Source organism: Amblyomma mixtum, chromosome 2 (genome assembly GCF_055824585.1).
Source record: "Amblyomma mixtum isolate Tamu chromosome 2, ASM5582458v1, whole genome shotgun sequence".
Taxonomy (NCBI): domain Eukaryota; kingdom Metazoa; phylum Arthropoda; class Arachnida; order Ixodida; family Ixodidae; genus Amblyomma; species Amblyomma mixtum.
Window position 1 is genome coordinate 98,001,851 of NC_143013.1, and position 23,917 is coordinate 98,025,767.

At 46.9% G+C, this 23,917-nt stretch overlaps 2 protein-coding genes across 2 annotated transcripts in view; one reads left to right on the forward strand and one right to left on the reverse strand.

The window, feature by feature from the left end:
* Positions 1-2,055: 2,055 nt before the first annotated feature.
* On the reverse strand, positions 2,056-3,750 carry LOC149360243 (uncharacterized). Its single transcript, XM_089567812.1, has one exon. The coding sequence runs from the start codon at positions 3,748-3,750 to the stop codon at positions 2,503-2,505; it is 1,248 nt and encodes a 415-aa protein (XP_089423938.1). The 3' UTR covers positions 2,056-2,502.
* A 3,146-nt stretch (positions 3,751-6,896) lies between these two features.
* LOC149360244 (uncharacterized) overlaps positions 6,897-23,917 on the forward strand; it is a 54,619-nt gene continuing 37,598 nt past the window's right edge. The window contains exon 1 of the mRNA XM_089567813.1: positions 6,897-6,998. Within this exon, the coding sequence (XP_089423939.1) occupies positions 6,897-6,998 (102 nt within the window). The remainder of the gene's footprint in view (positions 6,999-23,917) is intronic.

Here is a 23,917-nt window from a genome sequence, read left to right on the forward strand (position 1 = left end):
AAAGAGAAGTTTCCGTAAAGCAGTAGACGTGATGTTAGCAATGTGAGAGTCCCACCTCAGGTCAGAAGACAGCGTAATACCTAGATATTTATGGTGTTTAGTTTTCGCTAATGGAACGCCGTTTACAGAGTAAGAAAAGCAAAACGGGAATTTTTTTCTTGTTACTGTCATACAAACGGATTTTTTAGTGTTTATTGTCATTTGCCACGTGTTACACCATTCTGTTATTTTTTTTAGAGAACTGTTTAACGACAGATGGTCTTCGCGGTTGTTAATAGTTTTGTAAAGAATGCAGTCATCTGCGAAGAGCTTAATGTTGCAATCAATGTCATTAGTTATGTCATTGATGAAGAGCAGAAATAACAATGGACCAAGGACTGATCCCTGAGGAACGCCCGACGTTACTGGAACTGTTTTGGATGAAACATACTCAAAAACCACAAACTGAGACCGATTTGACAAAAAATCTTCTAACCAAGATAGTAAGTCGCCTTCCCCGATAACAGTTTTTAGTTTTCCTAGCAACTTATTGTGTGATACAGAGTCGAATGCCTTTGAAAAATCGAGCAATATTATGTCTGTCTGGCTACAGTTATTAATATTAAGTGCTAGATCGTGTACAACCTCTGTTAGTTGAGTAACGGTTGATAACCCGCGTCGGAATCCATGCTGATGGGGTGTCAATATACTATTGCGCTCCAGGAATGCGGTTATGTGCTTCGAAATTATGTGTTCCAAAATTTTACATGATGTACTTGTAAGAGAGATTGGCCTATAGTTTGAGGGTGAGGTAGTGTCCCCTGATTTATGAATAGGTATGATCTTTGCCGTTTTCCAGTCTCTGGGCAGCCTTGATGATGAAATAGACTTGCGAAAGATAATACCAAGGTACTTGCTACACCATTCGGCATATCTTTTTAAAAACTCATTTGGAATATCATCCGGACCTGTTGATTTTTTTGGATCTAGGTTCAGCAGAAGATTGAAAATCCCGTCATCGGTAATTCTGAGAGGTTCAATATTTAGCAGGGGCAAATTGCAGGAGTCGGGGATGATGCCGTTATCTTTAGTAAAGACTGAAAAGAAGAAATCGTTGTACATATTGGTTTGGTTTGGTTTATGGGGTTTAACGTCCCAAAGCGACTAAGGCTATGAGAGACGCCGTAGTGGAGGGCTCCGGAAATTTCGACCACCTGGGGTTCTTTAACGTGCACTGACATCGCACAGTACACGGGCCTCTAGAATTTCTCCCCCAAAGAAATTCTAGCCGCCGCGGCCGGGATCGAACCCGCGTCTTTCGGGTCAGCAGCCGAGCACCATAACCGCTGAGCCACCGCGGCGGCGTACATATTAGCAGTATTGGCCTTATCTTCTACAGAGAGACCGGACTGCACCGTTTTATGGCCACGAAAATGGCTCCAAGACCTGTGTGGATTATTTCTCAACAAACTTGGGAAAGTTACGTTGAAGTAGTAGTCTTTCGCTTGTTTCGTGACCTGTTTGAGCTTTTTAACGGCACTGCTTAATTTAGATTTCCTCAAATGACTACCACCTTTGGTCTTGATAGCTTTGCGTAACCTCTTTACATGACGCTGCGCGTGAATGACGTCTCTAGTGATCCAAGGGTTATTTTTAGCGATGCGTTTGATCTTGAGCGGGACAAAGTTAGTCATACAGTATACTGTACAGCGCGTTTAAAGATAAGCCATGTAGTGTCTATGTTTGTAGATCTATCTGATGCGCTCTCGGCAAAGCTGTCGAATTCATGGGCGAGATAAGTTAGGATAGCTGCGTCGTCTGCCTTTGCAAAGTTTTTTATGGTGGTGGTTGGACAGTGGCATGTCATGGTGAATTGTAGCGGTAATTCACAAACTGGGATTTTATGGTCTGAGATGCCTTCGATGACGTGGGTTGCAACACGATGGACGGGGAAATGTTCACTGATTAAAATCAAGTCAAGAATGTTTTTTGTTGAGCCTTGTGCGCGTGTAGGATCGAGAACTATTTGATGGAGGTTAAAATTTATCATCAAATTAATTACAGCGTCGGAGATAATTGAAGTGTGATGCATGGTAGTCCAGTCGACATCTGGTAGGTTAAAATCGCCCATTAGAATGATTCGCGAGTTACAACAGTATTGCTGGAGGAAATCTTGAATTACCGATATGCATTCGTGTCCAGAAGAAGGGCTCCTGTAGAAGCTGCCAATTATAATGTTAGTGTTGTTGCAAATAACTTTGCAGAAAACAGCTTCAGCGCCGGTTACTTCAGGAAGCATGACAAATGGGATGCGCTTTTGTATCATAAGTGCCACGCCACCACCGCGGGAGGCGCGATCCTTTCTGACAAGTTCGTAGTTCGGTGGAGCAATTTCATCGTCGCTGACATCTTGGGAGAGCCAGGTTTCAGTAATCGCAACTATATCTGGTTCGTGCTCAAGCAGAACAGTCTCTAGGGATTCGACTTTATTTATAACGCTTCTCGCATTGATATTGATAACCGTTAATTCTTTGACCGTGCTCCCCGTCGAGTCATTGGTGGGCTTAGATCGGTAGAGTTTTTTTCCAGAGGTGGTTGTTTGGTCTTCCCATCATGTTCCTTCAGAGGTACTCGATTATTCTTCTCATAGTCCCAGACATATGCACGGCCGTTGATGAATAACTTGTCGAAGGCCAAGGACACCTTTTCTTTTCTTTCGCGTTCTTCTTTCGCGCTCGCCCAAAGATTTTTCCTGATTTCACGAATTCTGGGGGAAAAATCTTCGCCAATACAGAATCTTGTGTCCTTTAGCTTCCGACCGTTCTTCAATATAGCTGTCTTCTGTCTCGAATCTAATAGTTTAAAGATAACCGCGCGGATCTTGTTGCTCTCTGGTCGTCCTAATCTATGAATTCGTTCGATGGCGACCTGGTCAAGACCCAGAGTATCTTGAATAATTTTTGTGTTAACAGCCTGCTCTAGAGTTTCACTGTTCTCTTCATCCTCCTCTTCTAAGCCATACACTATTAGATTCGATCTTCTGCTCCGGTTTTCCAAATCGTCAATCCGTCTTTCTAGTGTATCAATAATTTTAGTCATGCGGGAAACTTCATTCTGGCAAGACGTAATCTTGGTTTCTAACACTGACAATGCATCCACTTTCTTATCTATTTCTGTGAGTCGTTTTTCTTTTATGTCTTTTATGTCGCAAGCAATGTCCTTTAGTTGTTTTGCAATCTGCGCAAGTTCAGGGCCAGGGTTAGTTTCCACATCACCTCCTAAAAGCAACAATTTTCCAAGAAACACTGCACTATCGTGCACTATACTCTGAAGCTGCGGGCACGGCAGCACTAGTAGAAAGCGGTCATCTGAACGGTAACAATTTCCAAATTCTTTTCTTACCTGCACAATGAAGGCAAAATGATTATTCCACCGCATGCCGGTAGTGCCGCCGTGCCCAGTGACATCGTGATGTTCGGGGAGGCAGTATATACTGTTGATCTGCGGTGGCGCTGGTAGCGATCTGTGCGTGCAGTGGTCCGCGCATGTGCCCGGTGACGATCGGTGTAGCCAGTTAACATCCAGATGCGGTGTCAGCGCGTCTCGCACGTGGAACTTGGCGGTGGTGATTCCGCGATCGAAGGCATTTTTCTCGGGCAAGTGGCTGATGCTGACGCTGGTCGGAGGCAGCGCTCCGATGACCATCTGCACAATGAAGGCAAAATGATTATTCCACCGCATGCCGGTAGTGCCGCCGTGCCCCAGTGACATCGTGATGTTCGGGGAGGCAGTATATACTGTTGATCTGCGGTGGCGCTGGTAGCGATCTGTGCGTGCAGTGGTCCGCGCATGTGCCCGGTGACGATCGGTGTAGCCAGTTAACATCCAGATGCGGTGTCAGCGCGTCTCGCACGTGGAACTTGGCGGTGGTGATTCCGCGATCGAAGGCATTTTTCTCGGGCAAGTGGCTGATGCTGACGCTGGTCGGAGGCAGCGCTCCGATGACCATCTGCACAATGAAGGCAAAATGATTATTCCACCGCATGCCGGTAGTGCCGCCGTGCCCCAGTGACATCGTGATGTTCGGGGAGGCAGTATATACTGTTGATCTGCGGTGGCGCTGGTAGCGATCTGTGCGTGCAGTGGTCCGCGCATGTGCCCGGTGACGATCGGTGTAGCCAGTTAACATCCAGATGCGGTGTCAGCGCGTCTCGCACGTGGAACTTGGCGGTGGTGATTTCGCGATCGAAGGCATTTTTCTCGGGCAAGTGGCTGATGCTGGCGCTGGTCGGAGGCAGCGCTCCGATGACCATCTGCACAATGAAGGCAAAATGATTATTCCACCGCATGCCGGTAGTGCCGCCGTGCCCAGTGACCGAATATCCTTGGTCATTCCTTGGTCACCTAGATCATTCTGGACACCCTGTTATTCTCACAGATATTCAGTGTTTGAGCTGGGCTCTATGACTCAATGGATACGGCGCTTGGCTGCGGACCCGAAAGACGCGGGTTCGATCCTTGCCGCGGCGGCTGAATTTCGATGACGGCGAAATTCTAGAGGCCCGTGTGCTGTGCGATGTCAGTGCACGTTAAAGAACCCCAGGTGGTCGAAATTTCCGGAGCCCTTCACTACGGCGTCCCTCATAGCCTGAGTTGCCTTCGGCTCTTCTCGTTTAGATCAGCACATTGCACATGGCATTTCAGTCCATGGCTTTACTGAGCCCGATAACAGGGCCAAATATTCGTAAATGTCGATAACAGTCAGTCTGGAGTTTTTAGGCTCGCATGAAATATGTCTTTCTCGACAACTCGGGTTGTCTTTCTGGCGTGTATCCTGCGAATATCGAAAAGCCAAACCTCCTCTGAACCAGTATCCCTTCAAAACGTGTGACGGCGTGAACTTCGCTACTCTGAAATCCAGTCAAAGCTGATGGTGTTTCATCCCATGGTTGTGGCGGTGGATAATTTGCATTGCAGCAGTATTGATGATGTTACGTTAATCTCACACTCCACCCATTGCTTATAAAAAATGTGCAGTAATACATGTAACCACAGGATATGTCACGGGAATGTCGCCGCAAGTTATTAATAATTTAGAACAGAAGGGAGATTACCGCAATGGGAAGCGCCAACTAAAGGACCAAAATGGACCAAGGATCAGTTCGAGCCGGACTGACGCGTCTTTGGAGTCTGTCACTGAATTCGTGAGCGAGAGATTAGGCAGACATTTTCGATACTACTTTTGCTTCCGGAGCCTCCGCATCTATCTACGAGCCAGCTCTCCGTCGGCAGTTCCCGCCTGTGTGAGTCTTGTCGTACCATTTGCATCGACTTACCTATATCTACAAACTGTCGCCTTACAAGGCGACTACAGTTAGAGCCTGTAGACGGACTACCGGCGTACTAATCTATAATCACCATGTTATGCTGCCTCACGATGGCCACGGCGCCTACGGGGATGCCGAGGCATTTACCCCGCGTTACGAACAGTCACAGCAGCTATCAAAAATACGCATAAGGCACCAACCAACAAGGCAGCGACCGCAGACGTTAGAACACCGGACACAAACCGAAGCCATTCGAACCTGGAGACAGAACGTGGACATTACTACCCATTCGCTGGCGAAGGCTATTCAAAAAACGGCTTAAACAATTTAAACTTCAGAAACAATACTGAAGTGAGGTTGAGCACGAGGTCCATCCGGTTGGTTGTTTAAGAACAGATCTGACGTCGTTCATGCCATGCGGATAAAGCTCTACTTTTGCAGATGAAAGTCCTACTAGGACAGTCTTCGTTGTTCAGTGCGCCAGTTTGACTCCTTTGTTTCTTTCTTAAAACGTTTTAGTTAAGTATCTCAGCACTTTGACTTTTTTTTAGGAGCGTCAGCTCCAGTAGTGTCATATTACTCGACGGCTCGCACATCCAGATCAGGCAGCTTCTTTCTATAGAAGATAACTGGATAATGCACTTACACATTCACCATCCGTTTGTACGTCATCCTGAGAAAAGTAATCTGTTTAGGTGAAAACGAGCTTGTCTTTATTTAAATGGGTGCGGCCATGTTTGCCGAGGCATGACATCGTGTTAAAAGCATTATGCACGATTTCAAGCAAACACATCTAAAGTTTGCTCTCCGAGTTGTGTATCCTCTGTGTACTCACGTCCTTCGGCAATGCGAAATAGGAGAACTCGGACGCGAAACACCGATGGGCTCAGCTTTATAGGCACTGTGTTATGCAGTACTGAAGGGCTTCCGCCTAAAGGAAATTTTCAAACTGCAGCTGTTAGTGCGCTCGTGCTACTCGCACGTTTTTGAACGTGTCTCGGAGTTTCACATTAGCGTTGAATTTACTGAAATAAGAACACGTGCTCCCATTATTGCCGCTTTATTGACGGACGCTTATGCCTACTTTTGATGCTGAAGTGATTTTATTTATGAATCTTCCCCAGACGTGGAACATTCTTAGGCATCTCATAAACCCAAAAAAATCCAAAACGCAAGCGAAAGTTACAATGACCAAAGTTAGACACGCGTGTGGGGAATACGATGACGAAAGCTTCATACGTAAACTAGCTAAAACCTACATAGGAGACACAGACAAAAGCCGGCTTCTCGATTATGAAGGAGCCCCGAACGAGGCCCTGGACGCGCCCATTAAGGCCGTTTCACACGACGGTCCGTTCGCCCGCGGCCCGCGCATCACGTGTTCAGGCGTCAGCACATTGAGAGGCGCGCTGTCAGCCCTCGGCCTGTTCAGCGCGCCTCTCAATGTGCTGACGCCTGAACACGTATTGCGCGGGCCGCGGGCGAACGGACCGTCGTGTGAATCGGCCGATTACGGTAGCCGAGGTAAGGGCTGAAATAGTCAGACTCAAAACCAGATCGGCTCCTGGCCCAGACGGGATTACGAACACAATGTTAAGGAACCTCGACGACAACTCCATAAAGGCCCTCTCAGATTACATGCAGGAGTGCTGGGAGAGGGGCGAGATTCCCCCGCAATGGAAGACGGCCACCGTGGTCCTAATACCTAAGCCCAGGAGGCAGCCGCAGATAGGGAACCTCCGACCTATATCCGTCACATCGTGCGTAGGGAAACTAATGGAGCATGTCGTCCAGACCAGAATATCGAATTACATGGAAAACAATAGCAAGTGGCCAGATGAGATGTATGGGTTCCGACTCCATCTCAGCACACAAGACGTCATGCTGCGACTAAAACAGGATATCATTGACTCCAGAACCAAGGATGCAAAGGTTATCCTAGGTGTCGATCTCAAAAAAGGCATTTGGCAACGTCAAACATGAGGCAATATTGAAAGGACTCAGACACGCCGGAGTAGGCCACAAAACCTATCGCTACATAAGAGACTTCCTCACAGATAGAACTACGAGCATAAGCTCCCAGGAGATTAAAGGTGCACTGAAGAGGATTCTGAACTTGTCTTTTTGCCGCGGGAACTCGATCTACACGTTTCTAGCATTCTTAGAAACTGCAACTTATTGTCCTGTATGGCCGATTTCCCTAATTAAATCGAATTAACGTCCGGCTCCCGCCCCTTTTTTTTAATTCTGCCTCGTACGATGGGCGGAGTCGACCAACGCGTGAAGTTCCTTTCAGCCAGCTCCGTGGAGGCTTTGCTTTCGCTTTATTTTGTTTTTTAGGTTTCCATGAATAAATAGTTTCATTTGCAGATAATATAGCCGCAAAATAAGCCCGCTGAAATAAAAATACGCGCGGACTATTTGCTACTACGGACTACTACGTATTACTCCGCCGATGGCAGAGCGGCAAGCCGCCACGGGACTGGGTGAAAGGCACTCCACGCGTTGGTCGACTCCGCCCACCGTACGAGGCAGAATTTAAAAAAAAAAAATGGCGGGAGACGGCTGTTAATTCGATTTAATTTGGGAAATCGGCCATACAGGGCAATAAGTCGCAGTTTCTAAGAATGCTAGGAACGTGTAGATCGAGTTCCCGCGGCAAAAAGACAAGTTCAGATTCCTCTTCAGTGCACCTTTAAATCCGGGGAAATAAAGCTGGGAAGCAAGCGAACCTCTCAAGGGTCGGTGCTATCACCCATTCTCTTTAACATGGCCATGAGAGAACTCCCAGGCGAACTTGAGAAAATTGGCAACCCAAACTTAGAATATAGCCTGTATGCGGACGACATTAATCTATGGATCAACCGAGGAAGTGATGCAAAGATTAATCAAACCCTACAGGCAGCTGCCAATATAATTTCGACGTATGCAGAAGAAAGGGGCTTAGAATGCTTGCCCGAAAAATCTGAAATATTCATATATAACGATAAGGCTCTGAGGAACAAACCACCCTCTGAAATTCAGATTTCTGTAGAAGGAAAGGAGGTACCCAAAGTGCACACAATCAGAATCCTAGGCCTTTATATTGCCGCACCTTTGTAGCGTGTCAATATGCAATCAAATGGAAAAAAACACGATAACCATGAAAAAGCTTGAGAGTCACGTGATGCAGACCCTCAATCTCATCAAACGTGTCTCGAGCAAAAGAGGCGGTCTTAAAGAAAAAAACCTTCTTGGGCTCATACAAGCTTTCATAATAAGTAGAGTCAGCTACGCCACGCCGTACCTAAATCTCAAAGCAGCAGAGAGGAACAAAATCGACGCTCTCATAAGGAAGTGCGTCACGAAAGTTCTAGGCCTGCCCATGTGCACATCCTCGGAAAAACTCCTATCAATGGGCATACATAACACGCTTACAGAGCTCGCAGAAGCAGTCCGTATATCACAGCTAGAGAGACTCAGCATAACACATGCGGGAAGAGCCACACTAGCCAAAGTCGGAATCAAAACAGACAGGGGAGCTAGACAGAGGGAGGATATCGACATGGAGATTAGGAGCAATCTCAGGATTCCCCCCTTACCCAAGAACATGCACCCAGAAATAAACAAGGAAAGAAGACAAAAACGGGCAGAGGTGATAGAACGCATCTACGGTGACAAGCCTCAGGAGAAGGTCGCCTACGTAGACGCAGCGGGCGATAGACATAGTCAGTACACGACCGTCGCGGTAGTGAACGGAGCGGGTAGCCCCATCACGGCCGCAACTATCTTATGGACAAACACTGAGGTGGCGGAGGAGGTCGCAATAGCACTAGCTTGCGTCGGTTCCAAAGCTAAATACGTCATAAGCGACAGCAAAGCTGCAGTCCAAAATTTTAGTAGAGGGAGAGTCTCTCCCCTCGGTGCCAAAATTTTAAGACAAGCGACATTGAATAGAACAATCAATATAATCTGGACCACTGCGCACGAATCAGTCCGTGGCAACGAGGCGGCCCACGAGGTGGCTCGAGATCTCTACCACCGAGCTTCACAAGACGGGCTACCGCTCGCAGATCACGGGAGAGAAGGGCGACTAATCTCCTGCCAGGAAGTTACAGAATATTGCAGACAACATCGCAGGTACTTTTCCCCGCCTATAGCATAACACTCAACAATCAACAGGCGGTGGCGTGGAGGCGTCTACAAACAGATGTCTACCCACACCCAATTCTAAGCAAACATATCATTCCAGAAATAGAGGATGATAAATGCAAGAAGTGCCGAGCGAGAGGGTCCCTCGACCACATAATATGGGAGTGTAGTCAATCCCCAGGCAGGGCAAACAACATTAATAGTAGCGACGCCTGGGAGACCTTGCTCCGGAGCTCGGACCCTGAGCTCCAGCTCACCGCCGTCCGACTGGCTGAAGAGGCCGCCGGGATACAAGAGATCCTGGCCAGCATCTGACGCGACTACCCCATGCGGCCGGATCTCTCCTGATCCTCCTCCCTCAACTGAGGGTAAAGGACAGGGGGGGTCTGGATGAGGTAGTCTCATTCTGTTGGACAATAAAGGTTTTTCACTCACTCCCTATTTATATCGCCCTCTCCTTCGTGGCCTTTTCTTCAAGAAAGTAATTAATTACCTTCGCAGCGTTCCATGAGTGGTATTCGAACCCACTACATTTTGCATGGGTCCTTTTGGCACGGCCTTGCTGCTGATTGAATACCACGTAGAAAAGAAGACCGACGTGTATATAGTGCTTAACAGATCCGCCCCCCGAGCTTTTTACTTGTTTTATTACGTCACGAAAATGAAAGGCAGTGTTGCATGCACTAATCAATGCAGAACTTGTTTTTGCACACAGAAAAATACTCTACCGAGGCGCCTTAAATCACAGAGCCAAACTGGCGCGACAATACCATTTCCCACCAGGATGCACGAACAAATGAATCCTTTAGCATAAGCTGCAAACGTCTTCATTTGGTTTAGATCTGCCGCAGTCCTCGTTAGTTCTTTATGACGTCTGAAGGATGAATGAACAATGAACCATCACGCCGTAGCTCACACAGGCAAACTTTACACCCCAGTTATAACGTTCTCCGTCAGGGTGCGGCACCACATGACTCCTTCCACATGAACCTGAGGGCCGTTACTTGTTTCCAATCTGCGAACACTATCGGGCTTTACGTTACAGCTTTATTCCCACTGAAAAAAAAAAAAAACTACAGCACAGACCGCTCGTTTGGCTCGTCGTGTTAACGATTGTTATTCCACACTCTCACCTAACGAGGCCATTTCTTTCCAACTTCCTGAAGCAAACGGCAAGAAAAGCCATTCCGTTCCGGTCGTTGAAGACTCGAGAAAAACAACACAAGCATTTCGAAACCTCCCCTCCAGGCAGTTTACGACGCGCGAAACGTTGTAGCAGCGTTCATTCAGCACTTTGTGAATGAAAAGGACGAACATTAAGGGAGCAAATACAAAGACCCAACCCGCCGTCGAAAGACGTCAGAGGCCGCCTTTCATCGGAAGCTATTTCGTATTAAACTGCCTACTCCGGAGAGATGCGCCAGGAGGGAAACAGGCGCCTGGTGCGTCTCTGATTCGGTGGGAACGACGTGGCAGAGAGCGAGGGGAAAAAAAGGGAATAGTATCCCATCAAATAGGGAGAAAAACAAACACTACGCGGGAGGTTTATTCCTTCTATACCTTGCAGGCGTACACAAAACAAAGAGGAAAACGGCATCTCCGAAGTCATCGAGCGCATCATGATTGACGATGCGACGGGGTAAATGATCACCCGCCGCGTAGAGCAAGTTAGCCAGGCAAAAGAGTTTGCGCACGCTTGCACGAACGACTCTCCTACCTTACTTTTTCTTGAGTAGTTTTTGTTCTTTGGAGACTCCAACCTGCTGCAACGCAGAGAAAAGAAGAGAGTGAGAAGGGAAGGCCTCACGTAGAGCGCTTTCGTTCCAGCAACCGAGGCAGCGTTGAGGCACGGACGGCGGGAAAGCACGTGGTAGCACCGACAACATTAAACGGTGCCTCATCTCGCGCTCCGCAGAGCGACGAGTATTGGCCAGCTGTCGCTCGTGTACCGTTGTTTTTTTCCCGTCACACAGTAGCTTGCTTGACTTCGTTTTCCGCAGATATGGCGAAGCGATAAGCAAGGACGAAGTTGCATTTGCGAGGAAAGCAGTCTGAGCGGACGGCGCTCCGCAGTGCGGCACGGACGCTATAAAGATATAAAGGTCGCTATAAAGCAGTGTCGAGGAATTCCATTCGTTTGTGGTTTTTGAAGAGGCGGGAGTGACGCCTTTCCGTGCCTTAATGAGTTTCGTGTTTAACGACGGCGATTCGGGTAACGAGCTGTCGTGGACAGAGGAAGTCGAGCCTTTTTCACGGAACTCCTTTTTATGTTTCCTCGGGTCTTCGCTACTAGTATTTCGCTCGATACAGAACGCGATAGCTTTAAGAACTCGAAAAATAAGCAGGTAATTGATTTCTGCCTTCTTTCTTTGGTTTCAGGTTAGTGGTTTAGAAGAAATAAAGTGTTTTCCCTCGCCTCTTCTGGGGCAAAAAGTGACAGAGATAAGACTACCAACGCTTCTTCCGCATTATAAGGGCGCCCACTCCACCGGGTGCGTGGGACGCGCCCACATAAATCACGTGATCTCGCATGGCACATCACCCACCCCTCCGCATTCCTAGACCTTTGTCCTCCAGGAGAAAGTAAAAATTTTCCCCCACGACATATTACGACGGTGGATGGATGGATGGATGGATGGATGGATGGATGGATGGATGGATGGATGGATGGATGGATGGATGGATGGATGGATGGATGGATAGGAGCGCCCCCTTTGAAACGGGGTGGTGGCAATTGCCACCATGCTCAGCTTTTCTTCCTTTATTATTTTTATTGTTTACTGTGTTGGCAATTCTCATTAAGAATCACCATCATCTTTACCTACGGTTTCCTATAATTCTAACCTTATGCCACATCTTTGCTTTTCAGCCACCAATCCTCCAATCGCTTTTTGCTAACTTCCACTGCAGATTTATTTACATGACCATTGTTATCATTAAACCCTAGGGCCTCAGGAAGGGTGGCTGCTCCTGCATCGACATCCGGATGGAGACCATCACATTTGATTATGAGGTGTTCAATTGTTTCCACAGATCTGCCACACACTGCACATGTGTCATCTTCTTCGCTAAATTTCTTTTTGTAGCTGCGCGTTCTAAGACACCCTGACCTAGCTTCAAAAAGTAGGGCACTGCCTCTTGAGTTATCATAGGAAAATTCTTTCCTGATCTGCCTTTTCCAGTATCGATATAGTTCTACACTATGTTTCTTTTCCATTGAATTCATCCAATATATAACTTCCGCGTTTTTAACCTGTCCTTTAATGCTCTCTCTTTCTCCGTCCTCATGACCGGCATACTTACTGGTTAGATTTCTAGTTCTTTTCCGTCACTGTGAGTCAACGCTCTTTCTGTATAAATATTTAAATACCTTAGCTGCCCACCTGTTATCGTCCAATTTCCTCAGGTGTTCTTCATATAGTATTTTACTCTTAGCTTCCCGTGCTTCGAACGATGCCCAGCCCAAATCCCTTTGTACTGCCTCGTTTGTGGTTTTGCCGTGGGCACCTAGTGCTAATCTTCCAACAGCTCTCTGATTTACGTCTAATCTCGACTGAACTTCTGCCCTTAAGCACAGAACGGCATTGCCGAAAGTAAGTCCCGGCACCATAATTCCTTTCCAAATACCTCTAAGTACTTCATATTTGTTGTACCCCCATAATGCCCTATGTTTCATTATCCCGGCGTCTCTTCGTCCTTTTGCCCTAAGAGCCTGTTCGTGCTTTTCCGTGTATATCTGCCCTTTGTTTAGCCATATCCCGAGGTATTTGTATTCGGCCACTTTGGGTATTTCGTGGCCTTGTATTGTAAGCACCTGGTCAGTTGTATCGTTAAAAATCATCACACCTAATTTAGTTGCGCTAAAACTGAATCCTAGAGCGTCTCCTTCGTCTCCACAGCAATTAACCAAAGTTTGTAAATCTTCCTGGCTATCTGCTAACAGTACAATATCGTCCGCATAGATTAAACCCGGGAGTCGGTGCTCAACTACATTTCCGCCTAATCTGTACGCCTAATCTGTACGGTCGCTGTGGCGCTGCCTGCCCACTATAAAGTGCTCATTCCGCCTTCCTTTTCGCTATAGTGAGTGTACCACGTCTACGCGCTTCGACGTAAGCGGCAACTGAACAGTTACTACCGTTTTTTGATGTAATGTTAGAAAAATGAACATTGATAGGAATCAACTGGCTCGTGGGCTGCAGAAGCGTATGATGCGTGCCTAGGAACACTGACCACGACTGATACACACGCGTAGTGCCTTCATACGTCACAGCTCGAGCAGCGGCAAATACAAATGGAGCCCTTGCGTGATTCTGAAGGGGGTCTTCCGGTGTGAGGCGCAGGGTCCCATAGTGCTATAAAATGGCGTGAAGTGTGACTATATTAAATGCTGATGTATCGAATGCCGTAAACGACAAGCCAAGAAGTTCCCAAAAGTGAAAAATGTTCATCTTCGAAATGTTTCGTCGCTCCCGTGCATTGATTCATCCACTCTAGCTATTTGATTTGCTGCATAAAATTTGAAATATTAGTACTAGTTGTAGCTGCTTCTTCATAGGTGTTTGTAACAAACAGGGTTGCGATGCTTAAGAAAAATGACTTTTGGCTAAGCATTTACACTATCAGACCAATGATGTGCGACTGAATCAAGAGATGTAGCACATTTTCCGAATTAACTCTGGTGCTGGATGAAAAAAAAAACTACAAATACATCATGATGAAAACAATCTCTGAACACCGACTCCACCATTTATACATGCTTGAGGTAGAAAAGGGAAAAATGGAAATGTGCAAATAGAAAAGAAAGAGAACGATTGGAAAGAAAAGCTATTAAAAGTTAGAAAATTGAGAGATAAAGTTATGGCTACTTTCAGAACATATAAGCGTCCAACTGTCAGCTTTCTCTTTATTTTGCTTTTTTTTTTCTACTTGTGTCATCGTTAAAAGCGCAAGTACTTTCCCAACACGCACTCGGAAAAAAAATTTAAAAAATCTGAAATTTGCTGTATCCGGAAGCTGACTTGGTCCATAACACCTTTTGCAACTGTTTTTGCTAAATCCAACAGTTTTATTTTATTTACTTCCGTTTTCAACCCACGTCTTATTACTGTAAAAAATGACTCGCCGGTTTTTAAGTGCCGGCAAATAAGAAAAATACACCTGCAAAAAAGAAAATCACTCTATAGGAAACCAAAACCGTATCGAGAGCGCCATAGCACATTGCCTTATTTTTTTTTCTCACATTAATATAGGAGGTGGGTGTGGAGGGAAGGGGGGCGGCGGGGGGGGGGGGGGGGCGTACTAATGAGGGTACAAGCGTTAAGTCGAATGAAAAGAACCTTCAAGAACCGCCTCTCGCCACCGCAGTGGGCAGGTGGAAAAGAAAAGAGGAACAAATGGGACACATGTCTCAGGCGCTGTCGCAGGCAGCGCCACTCAACGACTGCTCTTAACCGGGCTCTCTTTTTTTTCGTCACGAAACTGCAGATAAAGTTGCCACTGGAACGAGACTAAATTTCTGAATAAACCTGTTCCTTGCGTCCCACGTCTTCGCTAGTGTTTTCTTTGTCACCCTGGCGATAGCGTCGATGACGTTCGTAGAGTGCACAATGGGTTCCTCCGAATGCTCTGGAAGCGTGTCGCTGACGGATCCTTTCAGAGGGCCCATTCATCGCGCTGGTCGCGGTTTCGTTATTCCTGTTTTTTTGGAGTGGCTGGAAGCAGCAGTAAATTGTATTATGCTATGTGACGATGCCACGTGCCTTTGAGAGTACTTTGATGAGAGAATAAGCCTGGCGTGCATATGTGGGCTCCGCCGCTGAATGGCTTTAGCTTCAGAAGGAGTATTTAATCGGCCCAATAATCGATTAAAAACATATCGATCTATAAAAACAGCAGTATGGCAGTGACTGACTGATTGCATAATTCTTGACGACAGCGTATTCCTTGATGGATAACTAAAGAACGCAGGTTTACTGGTTATGTCTTTAGACGAAACTTTTTCTTTTTCTGTTATATTGACTGCGCTATCGCGGAGTATTACAGGTTCAAAGCGACAAATCCATGGGACGTGTTACAAACGCAGGCATTAGAGTAGGATTCAATTTGGTTGGTTGGTTTATGGGGTTTAACGTCCCAAAGCGACTAAGGCTATGAGAGACGCCGTAGGGGAGGGCTCCGGAAATTTCGACCACCTGGGGTTCAATTTCAATTCATTTCCGTTGCCAGTCAAAAGAGAGAGACGCGGGCTTTTTCATTGTTTTCATTCTTGGAACTAAGGACAAAAATACCTGAGAAGCGCAGGAAGCGTGGGACCTGCGCATGTCGTTGCCATAATCAAAGAGTCATGGTAAGTTAGAGAATGGACGTGATTAAAAAAAATATACGAGAAAGAGAATGTGGCGTCAAAAAACAAAACAAGAGCAATGAACTAACCCAAACCGAGGCTATACTGTTCTTCAACTGTATCTTATCCCAGGTTTGCCGCTACCGGCTGTTCAATTGGACGCGGCCATGTGAGCTCGTCGACCAGCTCATTATCCAGCCTCCTGGTGAGCAGCTCTTTGATTCGTAAATGGCTGTCTTTTGTAGCGAAAGCTACATTGGCCACGAACTTGCCATTTCGCTGTGGCCGCGCTCCGAGGAGGCACACAGACCGACCTTGAGCCGTTGCCTAGCAGTCGCCGCAGCTGGCGGACGCCGTGCGCTCGCCGCGCCATCTGGTATGACGTCACACCGCGCGCCTCGCCGCGGTGCCGCCTCCGCCGTTTGGTATGACGTCACACCACTTGCCTCTTCGCTGCGCTCGCCTCCGCTCGCTTCGCCAGCTGTGTCGCATTCCTGATAGCATGTCGGAGGATTGAAAAGGAGAGCTCGCGTGCGCCGCAACCACAGATGAGGCGGCGGTATGGCAGAGTATCTCAAGCAGAAAAAGGGCGGCAGATGCTGCCAACCTCTCCGCGTCGACATCGGCCACTGGTTCGGTTGCTTTCCCCCCTATAACACGGCTCAGCCGAGCTGAGCCACAGTCATTTTTCGAGCACTTCGGTGTGCCGTCATCTTGGCCAGATCACGCCGCTTCCATGAATGGCACTGCCACTTCACCACCGGCCTCTTACAACCGACTTTAACACCGCAGCGCCATGTCTTTTCCGGCCATCCTCTCGTAGCAGTGCCGAGCAGTTCTAACCCACACAACTTCCTGGCCCGCTTACCTCATGCGCCGCCTGCACTCTCGGCCCATGCCGCTGCCGCATTAGGCTGCAGTGATTTAATGGTTTGCGTGACGAATTAATTGTCTTGATGATCTCCATGACCCATTTTTATTTTATTTATTTATTTATTTGGGATATACAGCAGTCTCGGAAGACCAAGCAGGTGGGACAGATACAAAGTTTTAAATAGCAGTACTTTCAGAAGCATACTTGAAGCATGAGTTTGGTTCAAAAATATGGCATGCACAACGGCTTATCAAGAGCACAAAAAAAAGAACCCACACATCATCAGAACAAAATTATGAGAAGATTATACATTAGTAACAAAGGCTTACGTCCAAAAACGATAAACACAGTAAAAAAGTTGAATACGGAACTGCGCTTGCGCAAAAAGAATCACAATTATATCAGAAATAAACCTGACGCGTGCATCAAGATTGAAACACTGTAGTTAAAGCACACTCGAAATTTACACTATATGACCGCCTTAACAGACTGAAGCACACTTTTATGGACTTAGATGGTACTTAGAATAACATTTAGTGGGCCTAGTTGGTATACATAGGAAATTTATGTGGGCCTGGTTGGAACTGGGGAGGATATTTTTGTGAGCCTATATGGTACCTAGCAAGACTTTTTGTGGGCTTTGTCGTTACTTGACAGGACATTTTGTAGGCCTAGTTGCTACTTAAGGGTACTTTTGTGAGCACTTTGGTACTTAGCAAGAGATATTGAGGGCCTAGTTTGTGCACTGCATATATGATATAGAGGCATACCGTACATAAGGCGTAGAAGTATACTTCATCCATGCTGTAGAGGTATACTGTATGCATAGCGTTGAGATGTAGAGGTATAGTGTATTCATGGTGTAGAGGTATACAGGTATACTGTGTATGTGGTGTCGAGGTATACAGGTATACTGTATACGATGTGTAGATGTATACAGGTAGACTGTATGCGTGGTGTAGAGCATTAAGCGTAGAAAGTTGGGCTAGTTGGTTGGTAGTACTATTATGATACATTCCAGCGGCTAAAAAGACACGGACGAAGGCAGACGAGACAGGACGAACGCCGGTACTAGAAAGTATGTCATTAAGCGTAGAAAGTTGGGCTAGTTGGTTGGTAGTACTATTATGATACATTCCAGCGGCTAAAAAGACACGGACGAAGGCAGACGAGACAGGACGAACGCCGGTACTAGAAAGTATGTCATTAAGCGTAGAAAGTTGGGCTAGTTGGTTGGTAGTACTATTATGATACATTCCAGCGGCTAAAAAGACACGGACGAAGGCAGACGAGACAGGACGAACGCCGGTACTAGAAAGTATGTCATTAAGCGTAGAAAGTTGGGCTAGTTGGTTGGTAGTACTATTATGATACATTCCAGCGGCTAAAAAGACACGGACGAAGGCAGACGAGACAGGACGAACGCCGGTACTAGAAAGTATGTCATTAAGCGTAGAAAGTTGGGCTAGTTGGTTGGTAGTACTATTATGATACATTCCGTGTCTTTTTAGCCGCTGGAATGTATCATAATAGTACTACCAACCAACTAGCCCAACTTTCTACGCTTAATGACATACTTTCTAGTACCGGCGTTCGTCCTGTCTCGTCTGCCTTCGTCCGTGTCTTTTTAGCCGCTGGAATGTATCATAGTGGTGTAGAGGTATGCTGTGTACATGACATAAGGCAAAGTGTAACATGTTGTAGAATTATAGAGGTATAGTCCATAAATGTATACTATAGCGGTACACTGCATATATGGTATAGAGGTATACCGTACATATGGTGTAGAAGTATACTGTATTCATGCTGTAGAGGTATACTGTATACATAGTGTATATAGGAGGACTTTTGTGGGCCAGATTGATTTAAAGTCCTCCTAAGTAAGCAGTGTTTGTCATTGGTCTCGGAGCTTTGTGAATGTGAACATTTGCAATTGTTTATCCCCTAGCCTCTAAATACCTGACGCCGAAGATCGCACCAGACTATGTGAACGCGCCTATCTTTGCTCCTGAGGCCTTCGCCAAGTCATTTCTGCAGTACTGAAACGTAGGTTATTCCCTCACCCCCGCGAATAGTAGAACAAAAAAGCTGGGAAACGTTGAAAGCAAAGGGTTAATTATTTTTTTTTTCATGAGGCATAAGTCACGTAGATGGAGGCATGTTCGAGTATATGATGCTAAAAAAAGTTACTGCAAGTAAACAAAAAACATTTTAAATAAGCGTGGCGCAGTGCCTTATAGTTCACCAAAGTTATTGACCCATAACTGGCTGTAATGCATGCAGTCTGTCCAGAATGTGAGCGGTATTTCGACGGCTCCAATCAAAGTTGGACGGTCGGCTATGCTTGAAGAATGACGCTTTTGCGCTATTCTTGAAAATAAAGTTTTAAGATGCATAAAGTAAACGATAGAAGTATAAAATGATTTGCCGCCCGTAATGGTTGCTTAGGCTGGTCGACTTGGAATCGTTACCGTGGAAGCTGTTATTTAACTGTCAGAAAGCAGCGCGCTTACTTAATTTTTTCTTTGTCAATAATCTCACGGCACAGCTCTGCTACAGCTTGGAAAAATAAGAATTTTTTTTGAAAATTCACAAACATTTGCGGATTCAAACCTTTACTGCCCGGTCTGCGACGAAACACTTTTTGACAAACCTTATCCCAAACCTGTCGGCTTAGGTTAGGCCGCGAATAACCCCAGCAACATATGTGAAGTAGGTCGTGTACCCTAACTTGATCGATGCCTGATATGAAAACGCGCACATTTATAAACGAGGGACGGTCTAACATATCAATATCTTTTCATAATTAACATGTCTCGACATGACTAGCTTGCTAGAGCAATAAAAGAAATTAAGTTGAAAGCAATGAGGGCTGCGCTACGCGGCGGAGATCCCCGCAGCCCTAAAATGCAAACAGGTTGAAGCACTCTCCCGGTTTTGGCGTCCCGAGGCGACTCAGGCTATGAGGAACACCGTATAGTGGAGAGCTCAAGTCTAGTTCAGACCACCTTTGGCTCGGCCTACAGATATGAAAGCCATTTTGAACGTTAACTGAACAAAAGCTAATTTAAGTCAGCGTGTTACAGATACCCTGGTCAAAGTTATAGGATGTGGCATACAATCGGAGTTGTCCTAACTTCGTGAATTTTCGGCGAAAAGTTTGTCTGTGTACATTTCCTTCGACACGCGATGCGAGGCACAGGTGTATTTACACTTGTCTCGAGCTTATACCCTACGCATTACCGACCGCGCAGGAGCACTAACCACATTAATGCACGTAGCCCGATCGGAGGAAGCCTCGGCAAAAGCAAAATAAAAAAAAAATAGATCGTTCTCGCTAAGTTGTGATCACGTTCTTCTCATGCTTTCATGAACATTACGCTTTCACGCGGTCGCGGCAAAGGTTTACAAAAGCCTCTTTCCACGCACTCTAGAACAGTGAGAAACTCCCTGTCGAGAGCTTTATCCCATCTCTGACAAGAAACTCTAGCTTAAAACTACAAGGACCTTAATGGCGCTTTTAATGCGAACGGGCCTTCTTCTATGCAAGTGACCTCAAAGCTGAACCAGCACGCGCCAATACTCTGGGTATTAAAAAACTGTAAGAAATCGGTTTTGAGTCCAACATGTGCACTGAATACCAAGAAAAAGTAACTTGAGTTGAACTTTTGGCTTCGCCGCTAATGACGCTACTTGCGGCTGAACTGTCGAGCTTTTCAGCGAGGATACGAAAAAAATTACCACAGAATTTCCCTCGTTTGCCGCAGGTAATTACATCCTTAGGCTGCAAAGGCGTGTGCTCAGTGTTCAGAGACTCTTCTTTCTTTTTTTTTTACTTTGGACGAAATTGAATTGTGTCTGGAACGAACTGCACTTCTTAAAACATCGTAAGAGTATTTTCTTTATTAAGGTAACAGAACAACTAGAAATGTCGGCACGTTCAACATTGAAATTAGTCAGTCTAAACAGCTGGCTGCTAACCGGGTACAAACAAGCATAAGTGTACGTATCTCCGGAATTAGGGTCAACGTCTTGAATAATCCAAGCACATAAAAAAAAATACCTGCCGTGAAATTCCGTCCAACGTGCTGGAACCGAAAGCACAGAAAACTTGGGGAAAGGAAAAGAAAGAGAGAGGGAGAAAGAAAGAAGCTTGTCCGTAAACAAATAGGACAGGCGGAATGCATCGATGGCGTGCTACTAAGTTTCGGTGTGGAGTACCAGAAAATTATGTCAACAAAAAAATCGGAAGTGGCTTATCTCTGGTTAAGCCTAGATATACAAGCGAAAAGCTGCAGTTATGCTTGGTTTGACGTCATGGCTGTCGCAGTTCGCGCACAATGCACTGGGAGCACCACGATAACGGTGTAGGCAAGCGCGTTATATAGCCCTCCTTCCTCATGCGTATTAACTGTGGTAAACACGCGGCTGCAACGAAAGGTCAAACGGTGGCGAGGAGGCGAGCGCGCAGTAGTAGCGCGCGGCTGCGCCGAAAGGTCAGGCGGCGGAGTCGCGGCGGCGGTTACCACCTGCGCCTCTTCTGTGACGTCACTCGGTTCTGCGCACGCGGAGCTGTGGCTAATTCTGATCACGGAGCATACGCCAGACCCGGTGTTGACTAGCCTAGTGAAGCTTTTCGCTTCAAAAATACGCGATTACAGCCAGCGGTGGGGAATATTCTAGCTACGTACAAGCACTCTAAAAGCGCGTGCCATCACAATTATTTGGATGTCTTGGGGCGCCTTTCGTGTAGCCTCATTGTGATTAATTCGTACGTCGGAAAGGCCTGATCTGGATGCATTGAATGATTGTGGAATGCAAGAGCTGCCTTTTGTGCTTCAGTTCTTTTGTTGCGAAAGCAGCACTACGTGAGTCGCCGAGCCATTTTGCGGAGCTGACGAAAGGCCATACTGCGCATGCGCGAGGAGCAGTGACGTCACACGGCGCACAGCTGGCGCGCCACCGCCGTCGCTGCACGGGTGACTCAGAGGTGCCGCCGCCGCACTCGCCAGTTGCGCATGCGCAGTAGCGGCGCATAGCTAGCGTGCCGGGACCGCCGCCGCTGCCGAGCACTCACCATCACCTCTCTCCCTCTCTCCTCGTTGCTTTCGCTATCCTCCAGGTTTAAACAGAGCTAAACCACTGCCAATTTGTTTTCCCCAAAGCTTAGAAGCAGAAGGTGTTGGTTATAACGCTCAAAAGTATGCGATCAAATTCTGATGAGCCCAGGCAATTCCAGAACCGATGATTCAAATTTAAATACTAGATTACGGAGACAACGGCAGGTTCACGCATTTCCTGAGCGCACACCAACACAGTACACATACCGTATTTACTGAAATCTAACGCGCACCTCTTTTTTTGAGGGGGTGAAAAAAATCGTATAGAAATGAAAATGACATGCGCGTTAAAATCGAGTACGAGTACAGAAAAACACTGTTGTCGCCGGCATCACAAAAATGGTGGCTTGGTCCCCCGAGATGTGAGACAACTACGGTGGCATTGAATTTCATCAAAAGCCAAAAAAACAATTACCCGAGAGGAATAGCGAACATCTGAGCTTTTATGTCAGCAAGACGCCAGCCAGGACTTCAGCCAAAACTGAAACGTGGGTTGCGAAGACGCGCCTAGTTCACTACGACACCGGGTTAAATAAGTTTGAGAGCTTTATTGGTGAGGTTGAGGAGGACATTGGTCTTAGAGTGGAGCTCTTATACCCGTGCCACAGGGACAGATTTAATGCCATTAAGTGCTTACTGCCTTAAGTTTTAATGGCATTCGTGCGGTGTCGCACGCATAAATTTAATGGCATTAGCCTTACTGCCATTCGCGACCTACTGAGTTCGCCACAACTCATTCGCCCGTGCAATGTGTACTCTCGTTCCCATTCCACACGCAGAAAAGCACGCAGCTTTGTTAGTAACAACTTCCTAACCAGTAGGAAATGGTTAATTCTTAACTTTCAGTCAGATGAGATGAGGCATCCATACCGCATTTTCGATGTGAAGAGCGCCATTTTAACCAGACTTATTGACAGATACTCTCGACTTATGTGCTGACATGCGAGTTTATGGCTACTTTTTCGACTTGTAAAGCAGGAACAGCCGTACTTTCTGAAAAATTGTTTTTGCATTACATTTCAACAACATTTCCCATATATTGTTCTCATTAGGAATCTTTATATTCAGTTGAAACTTCTGACTACCTTGCAAGCGTTATCGTCATCGTCACTTTCGATAATGGCTTTAAATGTGGACGTGTAGCACCAAGTCCGAAAATAATGACATTAACAAACTTAAGGCCTTAAGCATTTACTGTCATTTTTTGTGCGCGTGTGGCACGGGTATTAGTTTAGGGCCCCAAAGGCCCTCGTGGCCGCCGTAGTCCAGCGACCAGCTGGCGCTGATCAACCAGGTCTGGCGACCGGAGGGCACGCTCCCAGAACGCTCCCAGGCTACAATCAGAACGGGCAGCCGAGGGCTGCCTGTATGGCCTGGCAGGCCCAAACGGTGTGAAATTAGTCGCATGTTCCCCGCATAGCAAGTAATTGGCGCGGTAGCGGATATAGGGTAAATGCTGTGGTAGCGCGCGAGGTTAGGGTGCCGGTTTGAAGTTGGCGACGAGAAATTGACCCCTCGCGGCGAAGCCGAGGGTGAACTAGGGGGTACTGGCGGCGTTCGGATCGAAAATGCTCCACAATCTCAGAGAAAACGGGGGTGTACTTATGGGGTCGAAACGGAGTTCCGGGTCAGAGGAGGCAGCCGAAGGGAAGTCAGCCCGGTAAGAAAGAGAGCGGGCCCAGGCATGCGCCTGTTTATTCCCTCAAGAGCCATGTGACCCGTGGTCCAGACCAGAGTTCCAGCGCCGGGTGCGCAACCTCTGCCGATGCTCCCGGCTAGCTAGGGCGCACAAGTGGCAGAAGCGTCTTAGCGCTCTAACAAGTTCGCCGAGTGCGCCACTACCACCGGAGCTCCCGTCGAAAAATAAACGCGCCATTAAGTGATCGGAACCCAGCATCTTGGCGCGCTGAAAATTGGTTTCTGAGGGAAGGAAATGGCGCAGTATCTGTCTCGCATATATCGGTGGACACCTGAACCGCGCCGCAAGGGAAGGGAGGGAGGTGGGAGTGAAATAAGAAAGAAAGAGGTGCCGCAGTGGAGGTCTCCGGAATAATTTAGATCACCTGGGGATCTTTGACGTGCACTGGCGTCGCACAGCATACGGACGCCTTTTGCGTTCCGCCTCCATCGAAACGCGGCC